The following is a 20579-nucleotide window of genomic DNA, read 5'->3' on the forward strand; positions in this document are numbered from 1 at the left end:
ATTTCCTACAAAGTGTATTGAGGAATTAATTTCAACTGCAGGGTGATTATTTCAAAATGTTGTATTATAAAAAGTTATGCTGCAGAAAATGCATTTACATTTTGAGTACTAAACATGGCTTTATTATTTGCCCACTACTTAAAAGTGAGAGATATAATATATCCTTAAATAGTCATCAAAAGCTGCAGATTAAACTAATTGTGTTTAGAAGACTGGATGTATGTTTAGGGTTATTGTTGTCTAGTGACTTTTTTTTCATACTGACCTTCTAGCTTTGTCCATTTTTCAATTAACTCTTATCAGTTTTGCGATCTTTGCTGCAGAAATGCTGCCACCACCATCTTTTAGTATTTCAGTTTTTCATCATGCATAATGTTTAGAATGTATACCAAAAAAGGAGAATTTTGGTCCATATTATTAAAGAACCATGAAAGTAGCTGGTTACTCTGGGTGGTTCTATTTAGAGGTTTTTGAGTTAATGAAAACTGAATACATGCACACCACACCTTCTGATTTGTAAAAACAAACAAAATTAAACACAAATAAACTTGCAATTTCTTTTCTTTTCACAGCCGTTCAAATTGTTTGGATCCGTCACAAAATCCCAACAATAAATAAACTATTGTTCAAGGAATGTAAATACATTTACAAAGCATTGCATGTTTCTTGACTTAAATGTAATTGGGGTAGTCTTGATTTCAGAGTTAAGCATTTGGTAACACTGCATTGCAGATGAAGCAGCTGTAGAGAAGGGTAAACACAGTGAGTATTTAAATTATGAAGATCACAAACAAAATGTAAAAGGAGCTTACGGCAGAGCCAGGTTTTACCTCTCTCAGTGCCAGTGCAGGATTAAAGATGCTGCCTTCTTCCACTAAGATTTTCTTTTCTTTTTTTTCATCTGCTCAGCCTTGCAAAACTTATTTCCAACAATGCAAAAAACAAAAAAAAAAAGTCATTGGAAATGATTTTCTTTTTATTAGATACATTTTTACTGTTCCCTGAATTACGCACTGAAAATATTATTTTCAAAGCTATAATTACCACTGATTTTAGAAAATATATACTTAACAATTTTTAATTCTCTCTAGCAACCTGTGCTTTTACCCTGGTTACTAAAAACCTTAATCTCCACAGTAACCGCTGTGCATCCTTTATTTCTACAGATGCTGGCTGGTTGCATTCTGGCACCTTTATTCTTTCCCCGAGTTCTTTTTTATTGCTGCTTTTTCCCACACACATAACGCCTCCATACTGTTTCCATAGCAATGCTATTATCGAGATGACGACTTTCTCTCGTTGTTACCACTCTTGACTATCAAGTGTCCGTATCTGGAGACTCTCTGGCAGTGAGGAATGCAGGTCTCTGCCACAAACAGTTAATTGTGTTGTCAATGTAGGCGTTTGGGCCAATGGGGCGCAAGGTCGAGAGCAACTTGTGTCATCCGTCATAGTACAGTGGATAACTTTACACAGAACTTCATTCTCTCACTTGCTGTGACAAGAATTACATCTAAATTGCAGTCTACAAACTTGTTTGATTTGAAAACCTAGCCATACAGAGCAAGCAGAGAGCACTCATTTCCTTTTTCACTGCTTCCTCTGAGCATATTTACAACCGTGACCCTGAATAGAAACAGCTCTGATCTGAGATGAAGTGAGAGGAAGTGTTAATAAACACTTACACACACGGAGGCACACGCAAACATTTCACCATTAGTACACACAACACAGCTGAAGCTCACCTGCAGAAGTATGTGTACACAGCAATCCATTTGTCTTCTGCTGAAGTGCGTAATTTTCATTCAGGCACCTCATGTGGCACTACACACCAATATTACCATGGTGACCAACTTGGAAATTGAGACATTACGACAATTAAAGCTTGTGTGCCACACATTATTGAACATGTTGCTCAGCTAATAGTGATATGGTACATACGTAGACTAGTTGCATTATTTACAGTATGTATTGTAGGCAAATGCAACTACTTTCTATCTTGTTTCCTTGTTTTAATGAGCTCTTCACTAAACAGTTTCCTGATCCCTGTTGTTTTGTGCTTTTTGTGATTTTATGTATGAACCACCAGTCAGTAACCTGTGCAGCTACAATTTGTACAGGCCAAATTTGAAAAAGCATGACCCACTTAATGTGGATGGTTTGCAAAGATACATCGTAGGCCTTGTATATTATTGTAACCTAATGGATCTGGCTTTGTGTGTGTTTTTTTTTTTAAAAACAATGTTGTTTACACTGAAAGAGACACTGTGTTGGCTGTGGTAGCTTCCTGTCTGTAACCTGCCCTGCATGCTGTTCCCATAAAGCTGCTGAAGTGGTGACAGCTGAAACTTTAGCCAGTGCATTCACAGTGCTATGTTTATCAAGCAAGATGCACACAAATAACTGGAAGTACATTGAAATATCTAATGAACTGAGGTCTTAAGTCATATTAAAAGCATTGCATTTTAGCTGCTCTGCATGAAAACATCAACACAATAGTTAACAATATTTAACTAAACTAAACATTTTCTTTTTTAGAACAGTTAAAATCATCAAAATTATTCTTATTCGTTAAATATTAAAAACAATGAGGGGCAGATTTTTAGAGATTATATCAAGATATCTTCACATTCATAAATTTACACAGTTGAATGTGAAGCAGTTTTAAGTTGATAGTTTTGTTTTGTGGGCATTTTATGAAGCTGTGTACATTGAGGCCTTTTCATACAAATATACAATCATATTCAGTAAATTAGAATACATGTTTAGATGAGGCCCATTTGTCAGGATGAAAGTAGCTTTGAAAATAACCTTTTAATAAAGTATTAAATATACTTTTCATTATGCACACATTTCTGTATTAAATGTTCTTTTATGGTCTGATGCATTATTTTATTTTTAAATATCATGTTTTCATGGCTTGTAAGTGAGAAAATCACAATTAAAGGAAATGAAGGCTTTCACACATCCATAGAGCACATCTATATAATGTGCTTCACATAGTGATAAAGATTTTTTTCAGTAATATTTTAATTCATTGAATGGGTCTGTAGTCTGAAGTTGACATGTTGCTGATCTTAAGGCAAAGACATATCACTAGAAAATGCTTACAGCTGTGGTATCATAGGCCTGTGGTTTGCCCCAGTGCAGTGAAACACATGCTGTAATGTCACAAAGGATCATGTTGTAAATACCCCGGAGTAATGAGTGACATTCAGCTGGTTTCTTGGACATATTTCCCTAATCTTATACGATAGTATGAAAGATAAAACCCACATGCCTGGTGACAAATATGCTCTTCAAAAAAAATATTTTTGTGTCCCAGAGCTGGTTACTTTCTTTCTTTTTTTTTAACATTTTTTAGCAAAAATGTAAATAAGGTTATATAATAATAAAAAAAATAAAGTAACTCATGTATAATAACATGACCTACAGTATTCTCACACAGATGTTGGCTTATCTATCCTACAACTTCTAGGACAAAATGTTAACTTGCAGCCTCACCTCTCTCTCCCACTTCACCTGACAGTTGTCATAATGTTAAGCTTGATCGGTACATGATGCCACAGTTTGGAGCTACAGTGTATGTAGCTCATTTTGACTCCAGCTGTTCCAGGAGAAGCTGCTTCCTGAGCATCACCTTCACACATTCTGGTTCCTCTCTGTAGGATTAGGCCCAGCTTTGTATCTGAAATGCATTACCCCGGGCCCTGAATTACATGTTTTAGTGGATACTAACCACTACATACAGGAAACACCCTGCAAGACCTGCTGTTTTTAAAGATCTGTGTCATTTTTTCCTGCTTGCAGCAACTCAGCCTTAGGAGTAGGTATTTTATTGCTGCAGGACAGTGGGTGAAATACCCATTACCTGTCCATGGTTATATTGTGGAGCCTCCAATTCTGTAATTTTTAAAATATACTGAGTATGTGATATTTGTTTTATAGCAACAACAAAGCAAATGCAGTTTGTTTTGACAGTACCAAAAAAAAATTTAGTATTTTATTTGTCATCATGTTTTCTTGGCAGCAGTGTTTACAGAGGTGATGCTGCCTCATGCCGTGTTCTGCACTGAGAACAAGGTCTGTCACAGGGTGCAAAATGACATGCTGTTTTTATGACTTTCTGGTCGGGTTTTGCTTCCCATTCTTGTATATTTTTTTCACTTTAATCTTTGGCTTGTTTCATGCCTGGAGAAGCTCCAGAACATTTAATGGCAACAGGACTTTGTACAATAAATGTGTGTTTGTGTGTGCATGGCCTTGTATCTGATAGATTTTTTTCAACAAATACTATGCTTTAAGTTCCGGCTGCTACTTATGGGGCCCAAAGTTCAGGCCCTATAAGAAGAGGTGCTGTTTTTAGGTTATTGGTTAAGTTTAGGACTAAGGTGTGAATTGATTTTAGGCCAGGATTAGGAATGTACTGGCAATGGTTAGAATGTAATCAAAGATATAGTATGTGTGTGTATGTGTGTCAATGTTTATATCACTGTAATTTCTCAGATTTCAGTTTGAATTTAAGCCTTCTTTGCTGTTTTTCTTTGCTAAATTTTAATTTGATGTTTTTCGGTCAACTCTGAAATTTTTATAGTTGTAGCAAGTGGAGTAAAAAGTCAGGATATTTTTTAATTTATCCTGATATATTAATGTTCTCTATGTGGACAATTTATTTTTAAATTGCATCCACATACAGTATATGTATACCAATGCACCTGATCATTGGTCCATTGGTATACATACCATGGATGTATATCAGTGGACCAATGATCGACTGGGATCTTTTGTTAACTGGCATGGCACATGAGTAAGTGTGACTTAGAACTCAAATATGAGACCTAACTATGTGTTAGGTCTCGTATTTGTGGTAGCAATCCTGTAAAGAACAAACTTTAAGAATACATTTGTAAAAATCCTCAAATAAAAGCCATTTCTGTCCAGTTATGACTATTTTTCCACATGGCTTTATATTGCAGATCAGATGGATTCTGCTCATTGTTAGTCTCTTGTTTTCATTCTGTGTCTTCTCTTTGTTGATGCTTCCAAGTTTGTTTCTAGAGTTTTCAGGTTTTCCTTCAAAATGTTTTTGCTGTGAATTTAAGTCTGTGCTATTTTGAAGTTTCACCTACAAATCAGGAAACACCCCCAGGCAGAAATTCTAAATGGCAAACAAAAGCTAATTTGTTTCTGATTAATACATATGGATCTTCTTTTCACCTCAGGTATAAACATTTTAATGTTGCAAACCATTATTTCCAGTTCAGTATAGTTTATTTATTCTCCCCCATCGTTTTTCTATTGCTTGTTCTGTGTCCCTCTTCCTTGATGCAGCAATAGACTGAATATTTTTCCAAAGAAGAGTCAGCCTCTGCATTATCTTATTTTAAACTATGGCAAAGCGTTTCACTGTTGGGCTTTATATATAGTACATAGAGAAAAGAATGCTGTTACCTTGTATTTAAAGGGGGACTTTAGGACTTTCTTTCTTTGGTGAAAAAAGGTTTAGGTGTTTCTGAGACACTTGGAGAACCTTATGTTTTTAATAAAATCCTAAAAGCACTTCATAAAAAAAACCAAAACTTTATTTGCATGCTGTTTAAGAACAACCTTTAGGAAGCAAACTAGTTTGATTCAATGTTAGCTGTGCCCGGCAGAAGCTCAGTGCTCCAGCTCGTAATTTTGGGGACAACTCAAAATTGTGGGAGGAAAGACAACTCTGATGCTGTCCTTTTAACTTACATCATTACACTCAGAGCACAACTGTGAACAAAGGCCAAATAAATACTTTGTGGTACATACTAGACAGCTCATGATGCCTCACATCCAGCTTTTCCCTCAGCAGCAGCAACAGAGAGCTTAAAATCCTACTGTGAAGAAAAAGAATCACAAACAGGAATAAGAACTAACACCATAACACCGTAACAACCTTTGGAAAAAGGGCTTTTTTTTTCTTTTTGTAAACTAAAATGCTCCAGTTCACATATGAGCCATTGCTGATTCATGATTTGTTGAGGCTTTGTTAATGTACACAGTGCTGTGTCACATGAAAATGTTTCAGGCCATCAAATAAATACTAATACCACAGAAAGATAAACAGAGTAAATACAAAGTGCTGTTTTCAAATGATCATTTATTTAACTAATTGAAAAAGCTTTCAAACCAACATGGTTGTTAAACTAATCCAACCACTAACCTTCTTTTTTTTTTCTTTTATCCATTCAGTGAGGTACTTTCTGCAAAGTGCGCTTGAGCTCAAATCAGAAAGTCACGGCCAGATATTCTCCTGGAGCTCCTGTAATTCCATTTTTTTTATGTATGGCAAGGTGTCAAAGTCTGCTGTATGCTGCTCCATTTCTGAAATGCTGCTAGTTTTACACCAGATGATCCTTTTCAAAAACTTCCACTTTTGCTTCTTCAGTCCACAAATTATTTTTTAAAGTCTTGGGGAGAAGATGCAAATGTAAAGGAGGTGTACAGCCTCTGAACGTGGAGCATGTGCACCACGTTCAGAGGTTGTAACCCTCGATGCAGTTGTCGATTCCCATTTCTCTTCACCCTCCTTCCTATCAGGCTACTTTTCATTAAAGGTCAGTAATGCCAAAAACCATTCCATTTTGAATTGTGTCGTTTCAATCAACCTTTTATAATGTAATACATAAAAATATGTGTAAAAAATGGCTAGGAACAAAGTTATTGATGAACTCTGGGAGTAATTACCACTCCTAGGAAAGTTCTGCACTGTTCCATGGTCTTGCCATTCGTTGGTAATGGCTGTGTTTCTTTGAAATAGAACAATTGTAATTTTGTGTTTTTTCAGTTATGTTTATAAGACGGACATTTTAACATCTAGCTATCATATTTGTTTGATGGTCGGAGACATTTTGATGTGACCAAAAATCCAAAACAGAGGAAATTTAGCAGACATTCTTGTGCCTCTCTGTAAATGAGACGACTTTCCAGGCCTTGCACATCCTTGTAGATTTGTGACTGTTGTTTAAATCTGTTCTTTAGGCTGTAATTGATGATGTTCAAAGCTAGAACATATGAGAATGTTCTTTCTAGTTTCCCTCAGCGTCTCGACAAGCCATTAAAATAGCTAAATTGTGCCACCAAGATTCAGCTCTAGCAAAAGGCAACTCAATGGGAATTCACTGAGTTGTAAGTAGACTTTTGCTGACCAAGCGCAGCATGAACTCAACGTACACACGCAGCTGCTAAAGTAGGACACAGGCGGAGCTTTGCACTCAGAGTTATGAAAGTTATCACTTGCTGGATACAGGTCAGGTGCAGCTGCACAAAAACAAAACAGAGATGGAAATCAGGAGGAGGGAGATGAAGACCTGAGAACCAATCAAAGAGAAAAAGATTAATTTTACCCTCAAATGAGATGCTTTTCTGTAAGCAAACTGGCTGTCTAAAAATATTTCGATACAAACCTACTGCATAAAAACTGAGATAGGACGCAGCTGCACAACTCTCCCAAGCTGACTGATGAATCAGGTTGAGTTTAGCTCAACTGGAAGAGCAGAGGCAAACATCACAGGCAATGAGTCAGTTTACTGCAGCACAGACATAGAGGATCCCACTGCGTTTTGTTATCATTACATCTGAAACACATTCATACAAACATACAAAGAGAGCAAAGGTAGAATAAGTTGGCATGTTAAGACAGTGTTACTAAAGCTTTCTGGGAGACATTTTCTAAATTGATTATTTTATGAGGTGAGAGCCACAGTGATGTGGAAAAACTCTCAAAATGTATCTAATACATGATGACTCATTTCCCCAAATTTTATATTTTCATGTTTCTCATTGTAAATGTTAACTCAGCAAGTCTACGTTAATACTGCAAAAAGTGGATACTGGTCGTATTAGACATATATGTGCATTGCAGTCAGTATTATACCCCTGATACCAGAACCCCCATTTCTAATATATATTTTTTAATAGCTCTAAGCCATTATCACCAAAGTCAGCTGAAATATATGCATAAAGCTAATCAATTAGTGGGTGTAACATTTACAGAATAAAAGTTTTACTTCCTCAGTTAAATTACTGAAATAAATTTACTTTTGAAAAAGAGGCACATGTTTTACTATTTGTTTAAAAATCAATCCAGCTCATGAGATGATATGTGATATTTGCCAAAGTTTTATCAACATTTTTGGAGAAAACTACAAGTCTTTCATATTTGCTTTACTAACTAGAGTAAAAGTTTCACAAATCATAATCTGTAGCCAGTATAGAATGTGTTGAGGCAGGTTGTCATCATACTGGTTTTATATTTGTCTAATTCCAAAGTTTTCATACCTGAAATTTGTGTAAATTTTATAAGGCTATTTTAATACCACACTATGAATTTCATCTGCAATTTAGGTTTGTTGTTTCAAACCTCTGCAGGTTTGCTACTCAAACTGCTAGAAGTCACTAAAACTGATTAAATGAAAATCTTACCATATTCACAAATAATGATAACACCCAACCCAATTCTGAAGATCTGAAGATCTGACAGTCATCTGACCTCTGTGACTCCCTGGCTCAACATGATGTGATGGAAATATGTTTATAAAAGGAAGACAGTAAATTTCTTAACTTTAAGACTTAACACAGAGCATGTTTGGGTTTGGTACACAGATTGAGGCAGCGTGAGTTAACTTTAGCTGAACTACGTCCCTCAAACATAAGGGCTCTCAATTTAAGTCATTAAACACTGCAATAAATCAAGTGTTCTGTTGATGTGATGGAGTTCACTTAAAGTAGTTTGGTGACTATTTTATAACAGGGTGCATGATTCACTTGGAAATGCATAGAAAACGATTTATCAGTCCTTTAATCCTTTAGTCCTTTATTTACAGTCCGTTAATCCCTCTGCACATTTCACTCTTCATTAGAGAAAGAAGTTCACTTTGCTTTCTTGTCTGGATCTGTTTGGAAATCTGTGGATCCATCCTCCTCGGAGAGAACGGATATTGATTTTGAATGAGCCGCTTTTCCATTTAGTCTAAGACGGGTCTCGAGCTGTAAGTAAGGTTCAGTGAGGTGAAGGATGCTGCAGATGCACAGACGGTATGAAATGTGCAGAATGTGAGAGTGTCTCTTCTTTGCGTTTCTCAGAGTTAAACTGCTTCTTCAATGCAGAAGCAATTTCATGAGAAATACCTCAGCAAAACGAATGTCCATGGAGCCTTAAAGGTGTTAAGCCAATGCACATTATCAGCTGCTCTGCCCCCAACAAAAACCTACAAATGCTGAAACAATTACACAGATACTGACTTTGAGTGTGAGTGTTTACTCATACCATATAGTACATCAGAATTGGTGAACAGTAGTGTCAAGAGGTGAAACTGATAGCAGGGGAAGCTTGTAGACTACAGTTGAGAAAAAGTTTAAACGCTTCACAGCAATAATCAAAGGACACAGAGAAGCAAAATGCTCCAGTTACCTCAGTTTGACATCCTTGTAGAATCAAAGGAAAGTGTGATTCACACCAAAGCATTTGTAAAATGCATAGCCATATGGACAAATGCACACTCTTCAGAGTGTAATCAGACACAGAGATGCAGAAACTTCTTTTCCTTTCAGCTCTGGATTGCCTCAGTCCAAATCTTTTAGTCTCTCTAGATTTACATCTTAGCACCTCCCTCGATCTCAACTATCGTTTTTTCCTTCCATCTTTGATGCAATTCTGCCTTTAGGGGTTGTATGTGCAGCCTGTTGTGTGATTTTGGGAGAATAATTACTTTGTGTCAGCAAATATTTCCCTGACTAGTATATTATGAAACTTCTTAAGCATTTGCATGCATGTGAATGTGCAGGGAACATATTGGTTGTGGGGAAAGACACGTTCTAGTGTTGCAAAACTATGGGTGCACTGTTTAGAATTTTGCAGCCAATTTGTAATCCATGGGTTTTGCCAAGATTAACCTGCTGCTGAAATAACATGCTTATGTCTATCGTGTGTTGAAATCAAATATTTACATATAAAATAACACAAAGGACACATAACTGTGCAGTTTTAGGTGGAACCCAGAACAACCAGAGGAAGTGGAGTGCTGATGCTTTAATGATAAATCCATGTTGTGCCTTGTTGTAATGCTAGAGCAAGGCACAAATGGAGAACTCTCTCAAAACTGACATGATACAGAAAGGAATAGAGGAAGAATAAATGAAAATATCACAGATAATCACAGAGTGCAATAGAAGGAACCATTGGAGAACAGGGAGTTATTTATGTTGAGGATATAGTGGATAATGGCATGAGAACCAGAGGAGCTACTCACAGGTGAGTAGAGACAGCTGGGGAAGAGAGCTGGCAGAGGAAATTAGGAGATGTGCAACAGCTGCGCTGAGAGACAGGCAGAGGGAAGGAGAAAAATAACCAGAGCAGGATGAAAACCAGCATCTCCAAATCTGAGAGCATGGTCTTGAGCCAGAAAAGGCTAGAGTGTTTTCTCTGCGTTAGGGACGAGGCCCTGCCTTAAAGGGGGACGGGGTTATTATGTGAAATCAACTTTTTTAAGCTACATATCATGTAATAATATTTCTTCATGAGAGACTGTACATGAAGTGTTGCTTTGATTCTTTCATGCATGTTTGAGAAAGTTTTGAATTTCCCAAGGCAGCCATTCGGATGTGCCTAAGCACTTGCTCAGACTATTCAGATGCCTCTTTGGAGCTTCCCCCTCACAGAACATCCCTCCCCACTCCTCTTCCACTCAGCTCCTCCAGACTAGCAGTAACAGCAATCATCAAACACTGCACATGTACTGAGCTTATCACACAAACTACTTCTCAGTCCAACACTCCTAAACATGATTGTAAACAGCTTAAGCGGAGTGTCAGAAAGAGTAGGAGCTTCTTACAGAGACAAAGGCAAATTTCGTGGCGTGAAATTTCAAAGTCAGTTTGTCTTTAAGTTATGAAACATAGTTACTTAATTGTGCTGTAAAATGGCACTATGTGCCTCAGTAATACATAACATTGGAGACAGGTAGCTAGATTAGTTTTGCATCTGTGGTGATGCGTGCACTGTATGGATCCGTTATGGTAAAGAGAAAGCTGAGCCAAAAGACAAAACTCTCGATTTACCTGTTGATCTACGTTCCTACCCTCATCTACAGTCATGAGTTTTGGGTAGAAAAGAACAAGACTGTGGTTACAAGAGACTGAAAAGAATTTTCTGTGCAGGTTACCTGGGTTCTCCCTTAGATATAGAGTGAGAAACTCTGTAATCTAAGAGGGACTCAGAGTAGAGCCACTTCTTCTTCATATCAAGAGGAGCCAATCAATGGATGCACCCTAACCTTTTGGGACCCAGTGGGACTGTTTCTCAACTGGCCTGGGAACATTTTGGGATTTCTCTGGAGGAGCTGGCCCAAGTCTTTGTCTCTGCTCAGGCTGCTCCCCCCACCATCCGACTCCACGCTAAGTAGAAGATGATGGATGGGTGGATGGATGGACATGTCACCAAAAATAACAATCGTTAAAATGATATTCTGGAACCAGCTGTAGTCAGTGACTTCCCAAAGCCTTTTGCTTTTGTTATGGGATTGATTCACACAACTTTTTGTCTCTGGGAAACATAATCTCCTTCCTGAACCAAAGGATGGCAGGACATCTCCATACAACCTGCGCATAATTGTTTGAACAAAAAGAGCATGGCCTAGATAAAAGAACAAGTAAAACATTCTGTTCAGTGTTCAAACCGAATTAATGGTTTGATGTGTGGGAAAAAAAGGAGAAAATAGGAGGGAGGCTGTCAAACACTGTAACAATGAGAGGAGGAAGAAGACAGGTGGAGTGGCAGCTAAACACAGGGAGAACAAGTAGGAGGGAGTAATGGAGAGAAACGTGTGAAGCACTACATTGCTCTCTCCTCGCTGCCTGTGATGGAGGAGCTGCCCTGCTCACAGAATTGACAACAGAAAGGGGATGTCAAAAGGAGCTGAGCACCCAAACACTGAGTGCAGATCAAACAGAGAGTCTGAGGAGAGAAACGTGGGGAAACTGGGGCACACGCACATTAGTGAAACTCAGTGAAATTTAGGAAGCATGTGAGAGCTAAGATGGAAAAAGTGCTGATGGCAGAAGTGTGTACCCTCCCAGGTCCTGAGCTTGACCCCCCACCCATCCCTCCACCTCGTTCATGCTTCATCTGTACCCTGCCTCCTTCTCCATGCTCTGACCCTGTCCCCTCCTCCTTCACCCTCCTCTCCTTTTTCTCTCACATGCCATCCCTCGCGCACTGTTTCCCACAGTCAGACCAGGGAGAGCGCAGCGCCTGGATCGCGTCTCTGCTTCTCTCTGCTTCCTTTTTCCTTCCTCTGCCAACCCTCTGCAAGCGCGCTCTCTCTCTCTGGTTTCCTCTCTGCAGCTAAAATCCCTCAGCTCGACATCAGAGGCAAGCCGCAAGAGAAGAGAGAACCAATGAGGGACTAAATTGAGGATCCAAAGAAGAACTGAGGAGTCCTTCCTCTTGTCAGGGTTTTGGCTGCTCTGCAGTCAGTCTTCTGAGAGGAAAGACTGAAGATGGGAAGCTCAATCTGAACACAAAAAGAAGGAGAAAAGGACTGTTTTGCCTTAAAGAACAAAGTGATGAAGACAGAGCTTCTGCAAGTGAACAAATAAGGACTTAATCCATACACAGGAAAACTGCAAAGAACTCCAAAAGTAACAGGACTAGAAGAAAAGGGGGGAAAAAGAGGAAAGCGACTCCAACAAATCAACATATTTTAGAAGATCTGACTGAGAGAATTAAGGTTCTCCTATCAGTTTTCCTTTTTTCTCCTCACCTGTTTTTGTACGAGTTTGCCTGAAGCTCAGCCATGCAGGTGTCCATCGCCTGTACAGACCACAACCTGAAGAGGGGCAATGGGGACCACAGCAAGCAGAGCGCCACCAGCCCCAACGTGGTGAACCAGGCCAGGGCCAAGTTCCGCACTGTGGCCATCATCGCCCGCAGCTTCGGCTCCTTCACTCCCCGACACATCTCCCTGAAGGAGTCGACCGGCAAACACACGGGCATGAAGTACAGGTGTGTGTGTGTGAGTCAGAGATGTGTGTGTGCTGGATTCAGTGGCTTTGAAAACATTTTCACCAGTCCACATTTTTTGTTTTCATCTTTATACTCAAGTCTTTTAAATCATAACTGTCGGTCTTTATCTCAAAAATGATTTTTGATCTTACTCCTTGTATGTACTTTAATACTCGACACAAAAGCTTTAAGAAAGCTTTAATGAGCTAAAAAGAACGTCTAACAAAATATTTTTTATTTTATTTCATAAATAAGCTCTCAGATGAATTCTAAAAGAAGGCAACATAACAAATAGAGATCCATTATGAACATTATGTTTCTGGGGATTAAGCACTCGCGTAAATATCAATAACTAAATGATAACTTTGTCAAGATCCCATATAATTTAGCCTTCCTTAATAATCAGTTTCCAAAATGTTTGATTGTTCTATCTTAAAACAAAAATGTATTCTTCTTGGATGAAATCACCTTGTGCCATTTTGTAAAACTTCTTCCAGCACTTTCTTCTGAGTGCTACACATTTTAAACTTCATCCTTAGTCTTTATGCTCACATTTGCAATGAATCGGGAGGTTTCAGATGTTTCCTACAAACCTCGTTTTTGTTCATTGTTTTTGTTCCTTACTTTGGCTCATATCTTCTCCTTTGCTTGTTGTCCCGTACAAACCTTCCCTTCCTGCCCTTAGATGCACTAAGATGCACTATATTTTCAGAATGGAAGAGCGCTCTTTCTCCTCTGCCTCTCTCCCACACACCCCAACACTTCTCCACCTGTATGGCACGGAGAGACAGCTCTGCAGTGTGGGCAGAGCGTCTGAGTTGGATTTGACCTCCATGGTGCTGCGGCTCAACTGAGTTCTGCTTTCCTATCTCTTGGGCCTCAAGACTTAAAATCTTGTTGTGTTATAAACTTTTTTTTTACAAGCTCCAAACAGAGCTATCAAATCCGACTTGGGAGTGAAAGCAGTTGGTGTCCTTTGATGTTAATCAGAAATATAGAAATGATAAAATGTGGGCATTATAAATTAGTGGGTCAATTTATTTTCCTCATAATTCAACATCAAATGAATATATCTTAATACCCATCATGTTCATTACTATTATTGTCTAGCAGGCACCTGTTATTTAAGACTTCTTAGAATGAGTTATTCTAAACATCAAAGCACTATACTGTTCATTTTCACTTCCCCTTGGCAACAGCACAAAATAAAGACAAATGTGTAGGCCTGTCGCGATAAACGATAAATCGATTAATCGTATGATAAATTAAAACTATCGACGTCATTTTAATTATCGGCATTATCGTCTCTTCCGGCCTTTTTCTCTTTCTGTTAATGACACTGAATGAAAAAAAAGGCTCAACTCCGGTGCTCTCCACTGACTCCTCCCTTCCTCATTTCCTTAGTGTAAAGCCCAGCGCACACGACACAGACCACACATTAGCCGACAGAAATCCTAGGTATAACGGTTCGATCGGGTTCGTTCCTGCCGTGTGGTTTCCAACAATGGGCACAAAATAATGGCTACAAGTCCAGTTAACTAATTTTAAAACCAGGCATTAATCAATGCTTTACTACAATCTACCTGCAATGCGTGTGGCTAGTGTCAGAGTAAAGTCCTGACTGAATGAAAATCATTAGAACCTATTTACGTCACGTAACGAAGAACAGCTGAAAAGTTACCGGGTTTACCAACTGTGGTAGCAATTTCGCTCCAACTCCTCCTCTTGTCATTTCTATATTCTTTGCATGTTGAATAAACATTAATGTTGTTTCCACATATCATCTCCAATGTCCGCTGGACTTCGTGTTGCGCCGTGTCAGCTGTTTGGGATTCCCCGACGTAATTTCCCCTCAGAAAGTGCAGAGGAGAATCCGCTTTCTGATTGGCTGCCTGTCACATTCAACAAGGTGCGTTAAAGCGCCCAGTCGGGGAAAAACCCTGATTTGGATCAGAGCGGCCACGATGATCTACCGTAACACACCACACAATCTTAGAAAGACCAACGTTCTAAGATTGTTGTAAGGGGAAAAATAGGAGCAAAAAATCATGTAGTGTGAACTATTGCATCAGGTAGTCGATGTGCCCATCTTCTCTATTTAAATCTAATTATTACTGAAGGGCAACATAATATACAGACTTCATAATCTGCACTCTTTTGGTTGAATGCAGTATTTATTTCCACTTTTACTTTATGTTGTTTAGTTTTTTTTTTCAAGTGCGTTTTTTGTTAATGGAGACCATTTTATTTTCGTTTTTGGTTGTTTTGTTTATTTTGTTTATCAGTTCCAGTGTTTAGTGTTCTTTTGAAAATAAAGTGTATCTATCTTTGGCAGGAAATCGCATGGATTATTATGTCATTTCCATTAAATCAGAGTAAAAAGGTCTTCAAACAATATTATCGTTTATCGCAATAATTTTTGAGACAATTAATCGCTCAGCAAAATTTGCTATCGTGACAGGCCTACAAATGTGTATAATTTTATAGCCCTTTTCTAAGAATGCTATGATGAACTGTATCTTGGCTGGACCTGGTTATGAACTGGACTTGTATTACACATTGTCTGGACTCTGAGGCAGTCCAGACAGTGTGTAATGCGAGTGAGCTGTGATACTGCCTGAGGTGTAATGAGAGCAGGCAGGCGACTGAGCATCGACCCGGCTGTAGCTCGGTGCTTGTCACTTTATATTGGTAATAATATATCAATATCCTAAGAACAGCGTAAAGGCATGATGGGTCCAGCTTCACCTTTTTATTATAAGCAAACAAGCAGTAACAAATGTATCAAAATGTGTTACTGCACCAAATGTGGGGTGCAACATGCACTTGATTCAATTGACAATATATTTACTGTGCAAATTTATTTGAAATAAAACCATTTTTTTCATCCATTTTATCTGATCTAATCTCATAATTTGTTTTAACATTTTAATAACCAATCAGTTATAATCTATTAAAATGTGAAAGAATTAGATACTATTAGATATTACTCTTTAAATCAGGAGATCTTTGTTTATTTCTCAGCTTTTGAATTTAATTTGAAACTAAAGAATGAAGGATTAAATCAAGAATATCTCTTACATGATGATTAACCAACCAAAGTCAGAAACTGTCAAACATAAGGACAAAGGTTAAAAATGCTAACTAATATTTAAACTACAAACAGCTTCAGAACCAGAAACAAAAGTTTTGAAATACTAACAACTACACTGATAAACATAGAATATTCATCAAGATTTTATCAGCTTCCCCCAAAGCTTGCTGGAAAGATTTTATGACTTTGCTCATAATAGGCACTGTAAATTAATTTCAGGATTGATTTTTGTGTAAAAACCTGTTAAAACATTTCTAGTGAAAAATGCAACACTTGGACAAAGTTCCTTTGCAAAACTTTTAGAGAAAAGGGAGCTTTAAATTGGAGTCAGGCATTTTTATTGCGCAATAAAATGTAAAGGTAAAAAGCACAATAAAAGCTTTGTGTCAGCGGTTTAATGAGCAAAAGTATAGCAAATCTACTCTATACTGACTTAACGGTAATAAGAGTTATAAGTAACTGCAGTTACACACATAAGAGGAGTACTAATAGTTCAGAATTTCAGAGTTGTTTTGTTTTCTGACAGTAAAACTCTAGAAACATGTAAATAAGAGTGGCTGTTTTGGAAAGTCAGCCATTATAAATTACAGTTAGTGAGCAAATACAATAGAGAAAAACAGATGCCACAAAACAAGATTACCCGATGGCAAATAGACATTTAAAGTTTATCTCACACAAATATGAATAATAATGTGAACAACTTAATGTTGGAGCTGGGAACTTTGTTCTGATTGCTTAGGGATTGATCTGTGAGCATGAATTAATTAATTTCAACCTGGCTGAACTGACTTTAGAACCAGTACTTGTTAAGGATGAACTGGAACTCCACTGTCAGATTCTGTAGCCAGCTTAATATGCAAGCTCAGTTGTCCTCTCAAACTCTCATTAAAAGTTTAGTAGGCAGATGATGCTGAAAACTGCTAGTGATGATGGATGATGATAGGCCAGAGGCTCTGCTCTGTGTTGCGTGTGTAACTAAACACGAGAAAAAACAGACAGAAAAGAGAGAGATGGGAGAGAAAGAGGCGATACCACAGAGTGCCCTAATCTTTGTCTGCTGCGTTCTTCTCTGCTGACAGTAATGCTCTGAGAAAATCTCTTTGTGACGAGTCCCTGCTTTCCTGTCCTCTACCACTCTCTTTTCTCTTTTCACTTGTCAGTTTTTCTTTTGGTTTCTGGAAGTTAACCCAGGTTTACGTTGCATCTGCCTACCATGAAAACAGAGGCATTGTACAGTGGAGAGGTCAGCAGAGGTTAAACATTAGAGGATCTGAAATATGTCGGGATGGCAGAAAGCACCTGCACTCTGTTTATCACTTTAAACAGCTGCTAACCTCTGGCCAGTGGATGCTGCCAGACATCTGTGATGATAACGTGCTGACATGGTAGAATCTGTAGTCCTGTATGAAAACAGGACATCAAAATATTTTCATTTGCCATAACTTCCTATCTTCATCTGTTGACTAATGTGATATTTACTATTAGAATCAGCTAGATTTTCATATTAGTAAATTCAGTTTGTTTCTGTGTGATTGTTCTGAGTGATTTACTGTGTATTCTAGATATTTTTTTTATTTTGTTTAATTTATTATTACCATTTATTTTTATTTTGAAAATGTCAATTTAATATGTTATGGTGTTAATCATTTCTTCATTTCACTATTATTTGTGACTCAACAACTTTTGGTGTTTTCTGTTTTGAATTGGCAATGCTTCACAGATTCCTTTTCTACAAAAATTTGAAATTAAAATCTTGCAAGTTCCCTTTTCGTTTACTTATTTTGTGTATTTTTTAACTAGACAATTTTGGCAATCCGCAAAACGTTTAGACATCACTGATGCAAACTATTACACATGGATGTCACAAAAACATTGCAGCGCACACTCTGCAACATTGTATGTTTCTGAAATTCAGTCCAAAATTCAGTGTTTGGAAAAAATGTGTGTGTATGTTCTAAGGGAGCCTTGCAAAAGCATGAACACCTTTTGAAGTTGTCTACCTACTACCTAGTTCTTACATTTCAACCTCAGGCTTGTATACTTTTTTCAGACATGAAAGTGAATAATTCTAATTTCCAGTTTAATATGTTATATCTAAACTGGAAACCTATTAAATCACGACAGTTCACTTAATATGTGTCAGGGCTGGCATGAAGAGCAATAATTAGAGAACACCAAAATGTTTTCCATAGGGACATGGCAAACAAGATAAGAAAAAGCTTCTGATTTTCAAAATCAGCATCTGATCTAAAACTGTAAATTAAATAGTTTAAAGCAAACCAGGTTCATTAGTTAGTTGAATAAACCTCTGGAAAGCCTAGACCTAAACTAAACTTAGAATCTATGTTGATGTTGAGTTGTTTTGCAAATAAAAATGGGTGTAATTTCAAGCTTTTTGATTTTTAAAGCTGGTAAAGTCTCTATAGACTTGCAGGTTTAATTCCAGAGAATGGTTTTATTCCAAACCTAAAATATTGACTCAGTGGGGCTGGACGTAAATGTATGACAAAATGTTCTGTTTTTTATTTGTAGAAGATTTGAAAATCCTGGATGTTTTCTTTTATGCATCCATGATTTCCTAATTATGTATATTTTATATTGGTTTGTTGGATAATATTCTAAATATACTAGTATTCTAATCTCTAAATACATTATTAATATAACTAAGTTTGCAATATAGTTGCTTAAAAGTTGTAGAAATCCCTCCAGAAATCCATTTGTCCTCATTTTCCACCTTAGTTCTGCAGTTTGCTGACTAACACCTTTGCTCAGCTTGTTACAGTCTGACAAAATCTACTTATAGCAGCGACTCAATGTTGTGTTAAATTGAATTTGAATGTGGAACAGATTATAAATTTGTTGTATAGAAGGCATATTATGCTGTGGGAATAGAACAGCATTGGCTTTTGTTTAATGACAACTCTCAATCGAATGTGAAAGTCAACATTTTTAACTTTTATTCAGAATCTCTAAAGGCTTTAGACCTAACTTTGTTCTTTAGATACTTGTATTTTTTTAGATCCTAATGTTCAAACTCATAAGCAGATGCTGTGTTTTTTTTGTTTTTTTTTTGCAGTAGCAGGCTTTTTAATGCAGTTCACCGTGTGCAGACACTCGAGGTGCATGTGGCCCATTCACAGCAGCTGTCAGTGTTTTCTAAGGTCATTGCACACACTAGGAACACGATAACTCTCTATGTAAAAAGGTAGATTGCTACCTACCTGGATGGTAAATGCACTATAGTGTAGTATGCTTATAGATGCAAAATATATAAAGCACACAAGCATAAATTAATTAAAGTGTTTCTCACTTTAGCCTTTTCACACTCTTAACCTTTTTAGATATCATGGACAGTTGCCGAGGGCAGAGTTGGGGCACACAATCACCAGATTGTTAGTGGTGCCTTAAAGCTTTCTATTATATTTTTACATGTGCAGCTAGAGAAAAGTTGGCACCCCCTACGTTGAGAATGTATTTCTGTTAATACTTTTTAATTGGTTGGTGGTGGAAGAAGGAGGGCTTGCCCAGGGCACCATTCATGGAAGAACTGCCACTGTTTTCAGATTTGGAAGACAGGAAAGGCCATGCCGTACTGTTTTAATTTTCTGAGTAAGGTGTGCAAAGCTTTGTATATTGTTTCTGATAGGTTTATTTTGTCATAACCTGCAAAGAATCAGCCAGAGACAGAGATTAGGTTTCTTTTGATTTCTTTTCTGCAGAATAGGAGAATTGAGAACAGACGCGACGAATCGCTGTCAAACACTGTCTGGACTCAATTCTGCCAGTTCTTTCTTTGCATTTCTCTTTATTGTATAGAAAAAGGAGGTTGGGCTTCTCTTCACACAGTCACACAGAGAATTGACCAACCGTCTTTACATTCTGAAACCTCCTATGGACATGCCCTTATAAGGGCATGTGGCTGACCACAACTAATCAGTTACAGATGGAACTAATAACACATGAATATTTAATGTTTTTAGCTTCCAAGCAACCATCCTAAACAAAGTTAATAATATACTACAAAAGAAAGAAAAGTTAAGTAAAAATATAAAAAGAAGAATAATATGAGAGTAATAATATAAAAAGAATAATATGAAAACATAACTTGTAAAATAAACTCATGAGTAAAGGGCATGTGGCTGACCACAACTAATCAGTTACAGATGGAACTAATAACACATGAATATTTAATGTTTTTAGCTTCCAAGCAACCATCCTAAACAAAGTTAATAATATACTACAAAAGAAAGAAAAGTTAAGTAAAAATATAAAAAGAAGAATAATATGAGAGTAATAATATAAAAAGAATAATATGAAAACATAACTTGTAAAATAAACTCATGAGTAAATGAACAGGAGGATAATTTTTCCAACAGTTTCATTATTTATTGTTTACATTTATTATGTATTATATTATTATTATCTGCTATTGTTTTATAGCCTTACTTGGCT

The 20579-nt window shown here is 37.3% G+C and overlaps 1 protein-coding gene across 3 annotated transcripts in view; it reads left to right on the top strand.

Annotated features, from left to right (window-relative positions):
* kcnab1a (potassium voltage-gated channel subfamily A regulatory beta subunit 1a) overlaps positions 1–20579 on the top strand; it is a 102653-nt gene that overhangs the window by 18242 nt on the left and 63832 nt on the right. Inside the window, exon 1 of one of the 3 annotated variants that reach the window (XM_032545456.1) lies at positions 12240–13033. The exons of the other annotated variants lie outside the window; for them this stretch is intronic. Coding sequence (XP_032401347.1) covers positions 12825–13033 — 209 coding nt within the window. The 5' untranslated portion in view covers positions 12240–12824. Of the gene's footprint in view, positions 1–12239; positions 13034–20579 lie in introns of those variants that run through there. 3 annotated transcript variants of the gene reach the window in all.

This window comes from Xiphophorus hellerii, chromosome 18, assembly GCF_003331165.1.
Source record: "Xiphophorus hellerii strain 12219 chromosome 18, Xiphophorus_hellerii-4.1, whole genome shotgun sequence".
NCBI classification, from domain to species: domain Eukaryota; kingdom Metazoa; phylum Chordata; class Actinopteri; order Cyprinodontiformes; family Poeciliidae; genus Xiphophorus; species Xiphophorus hellerii.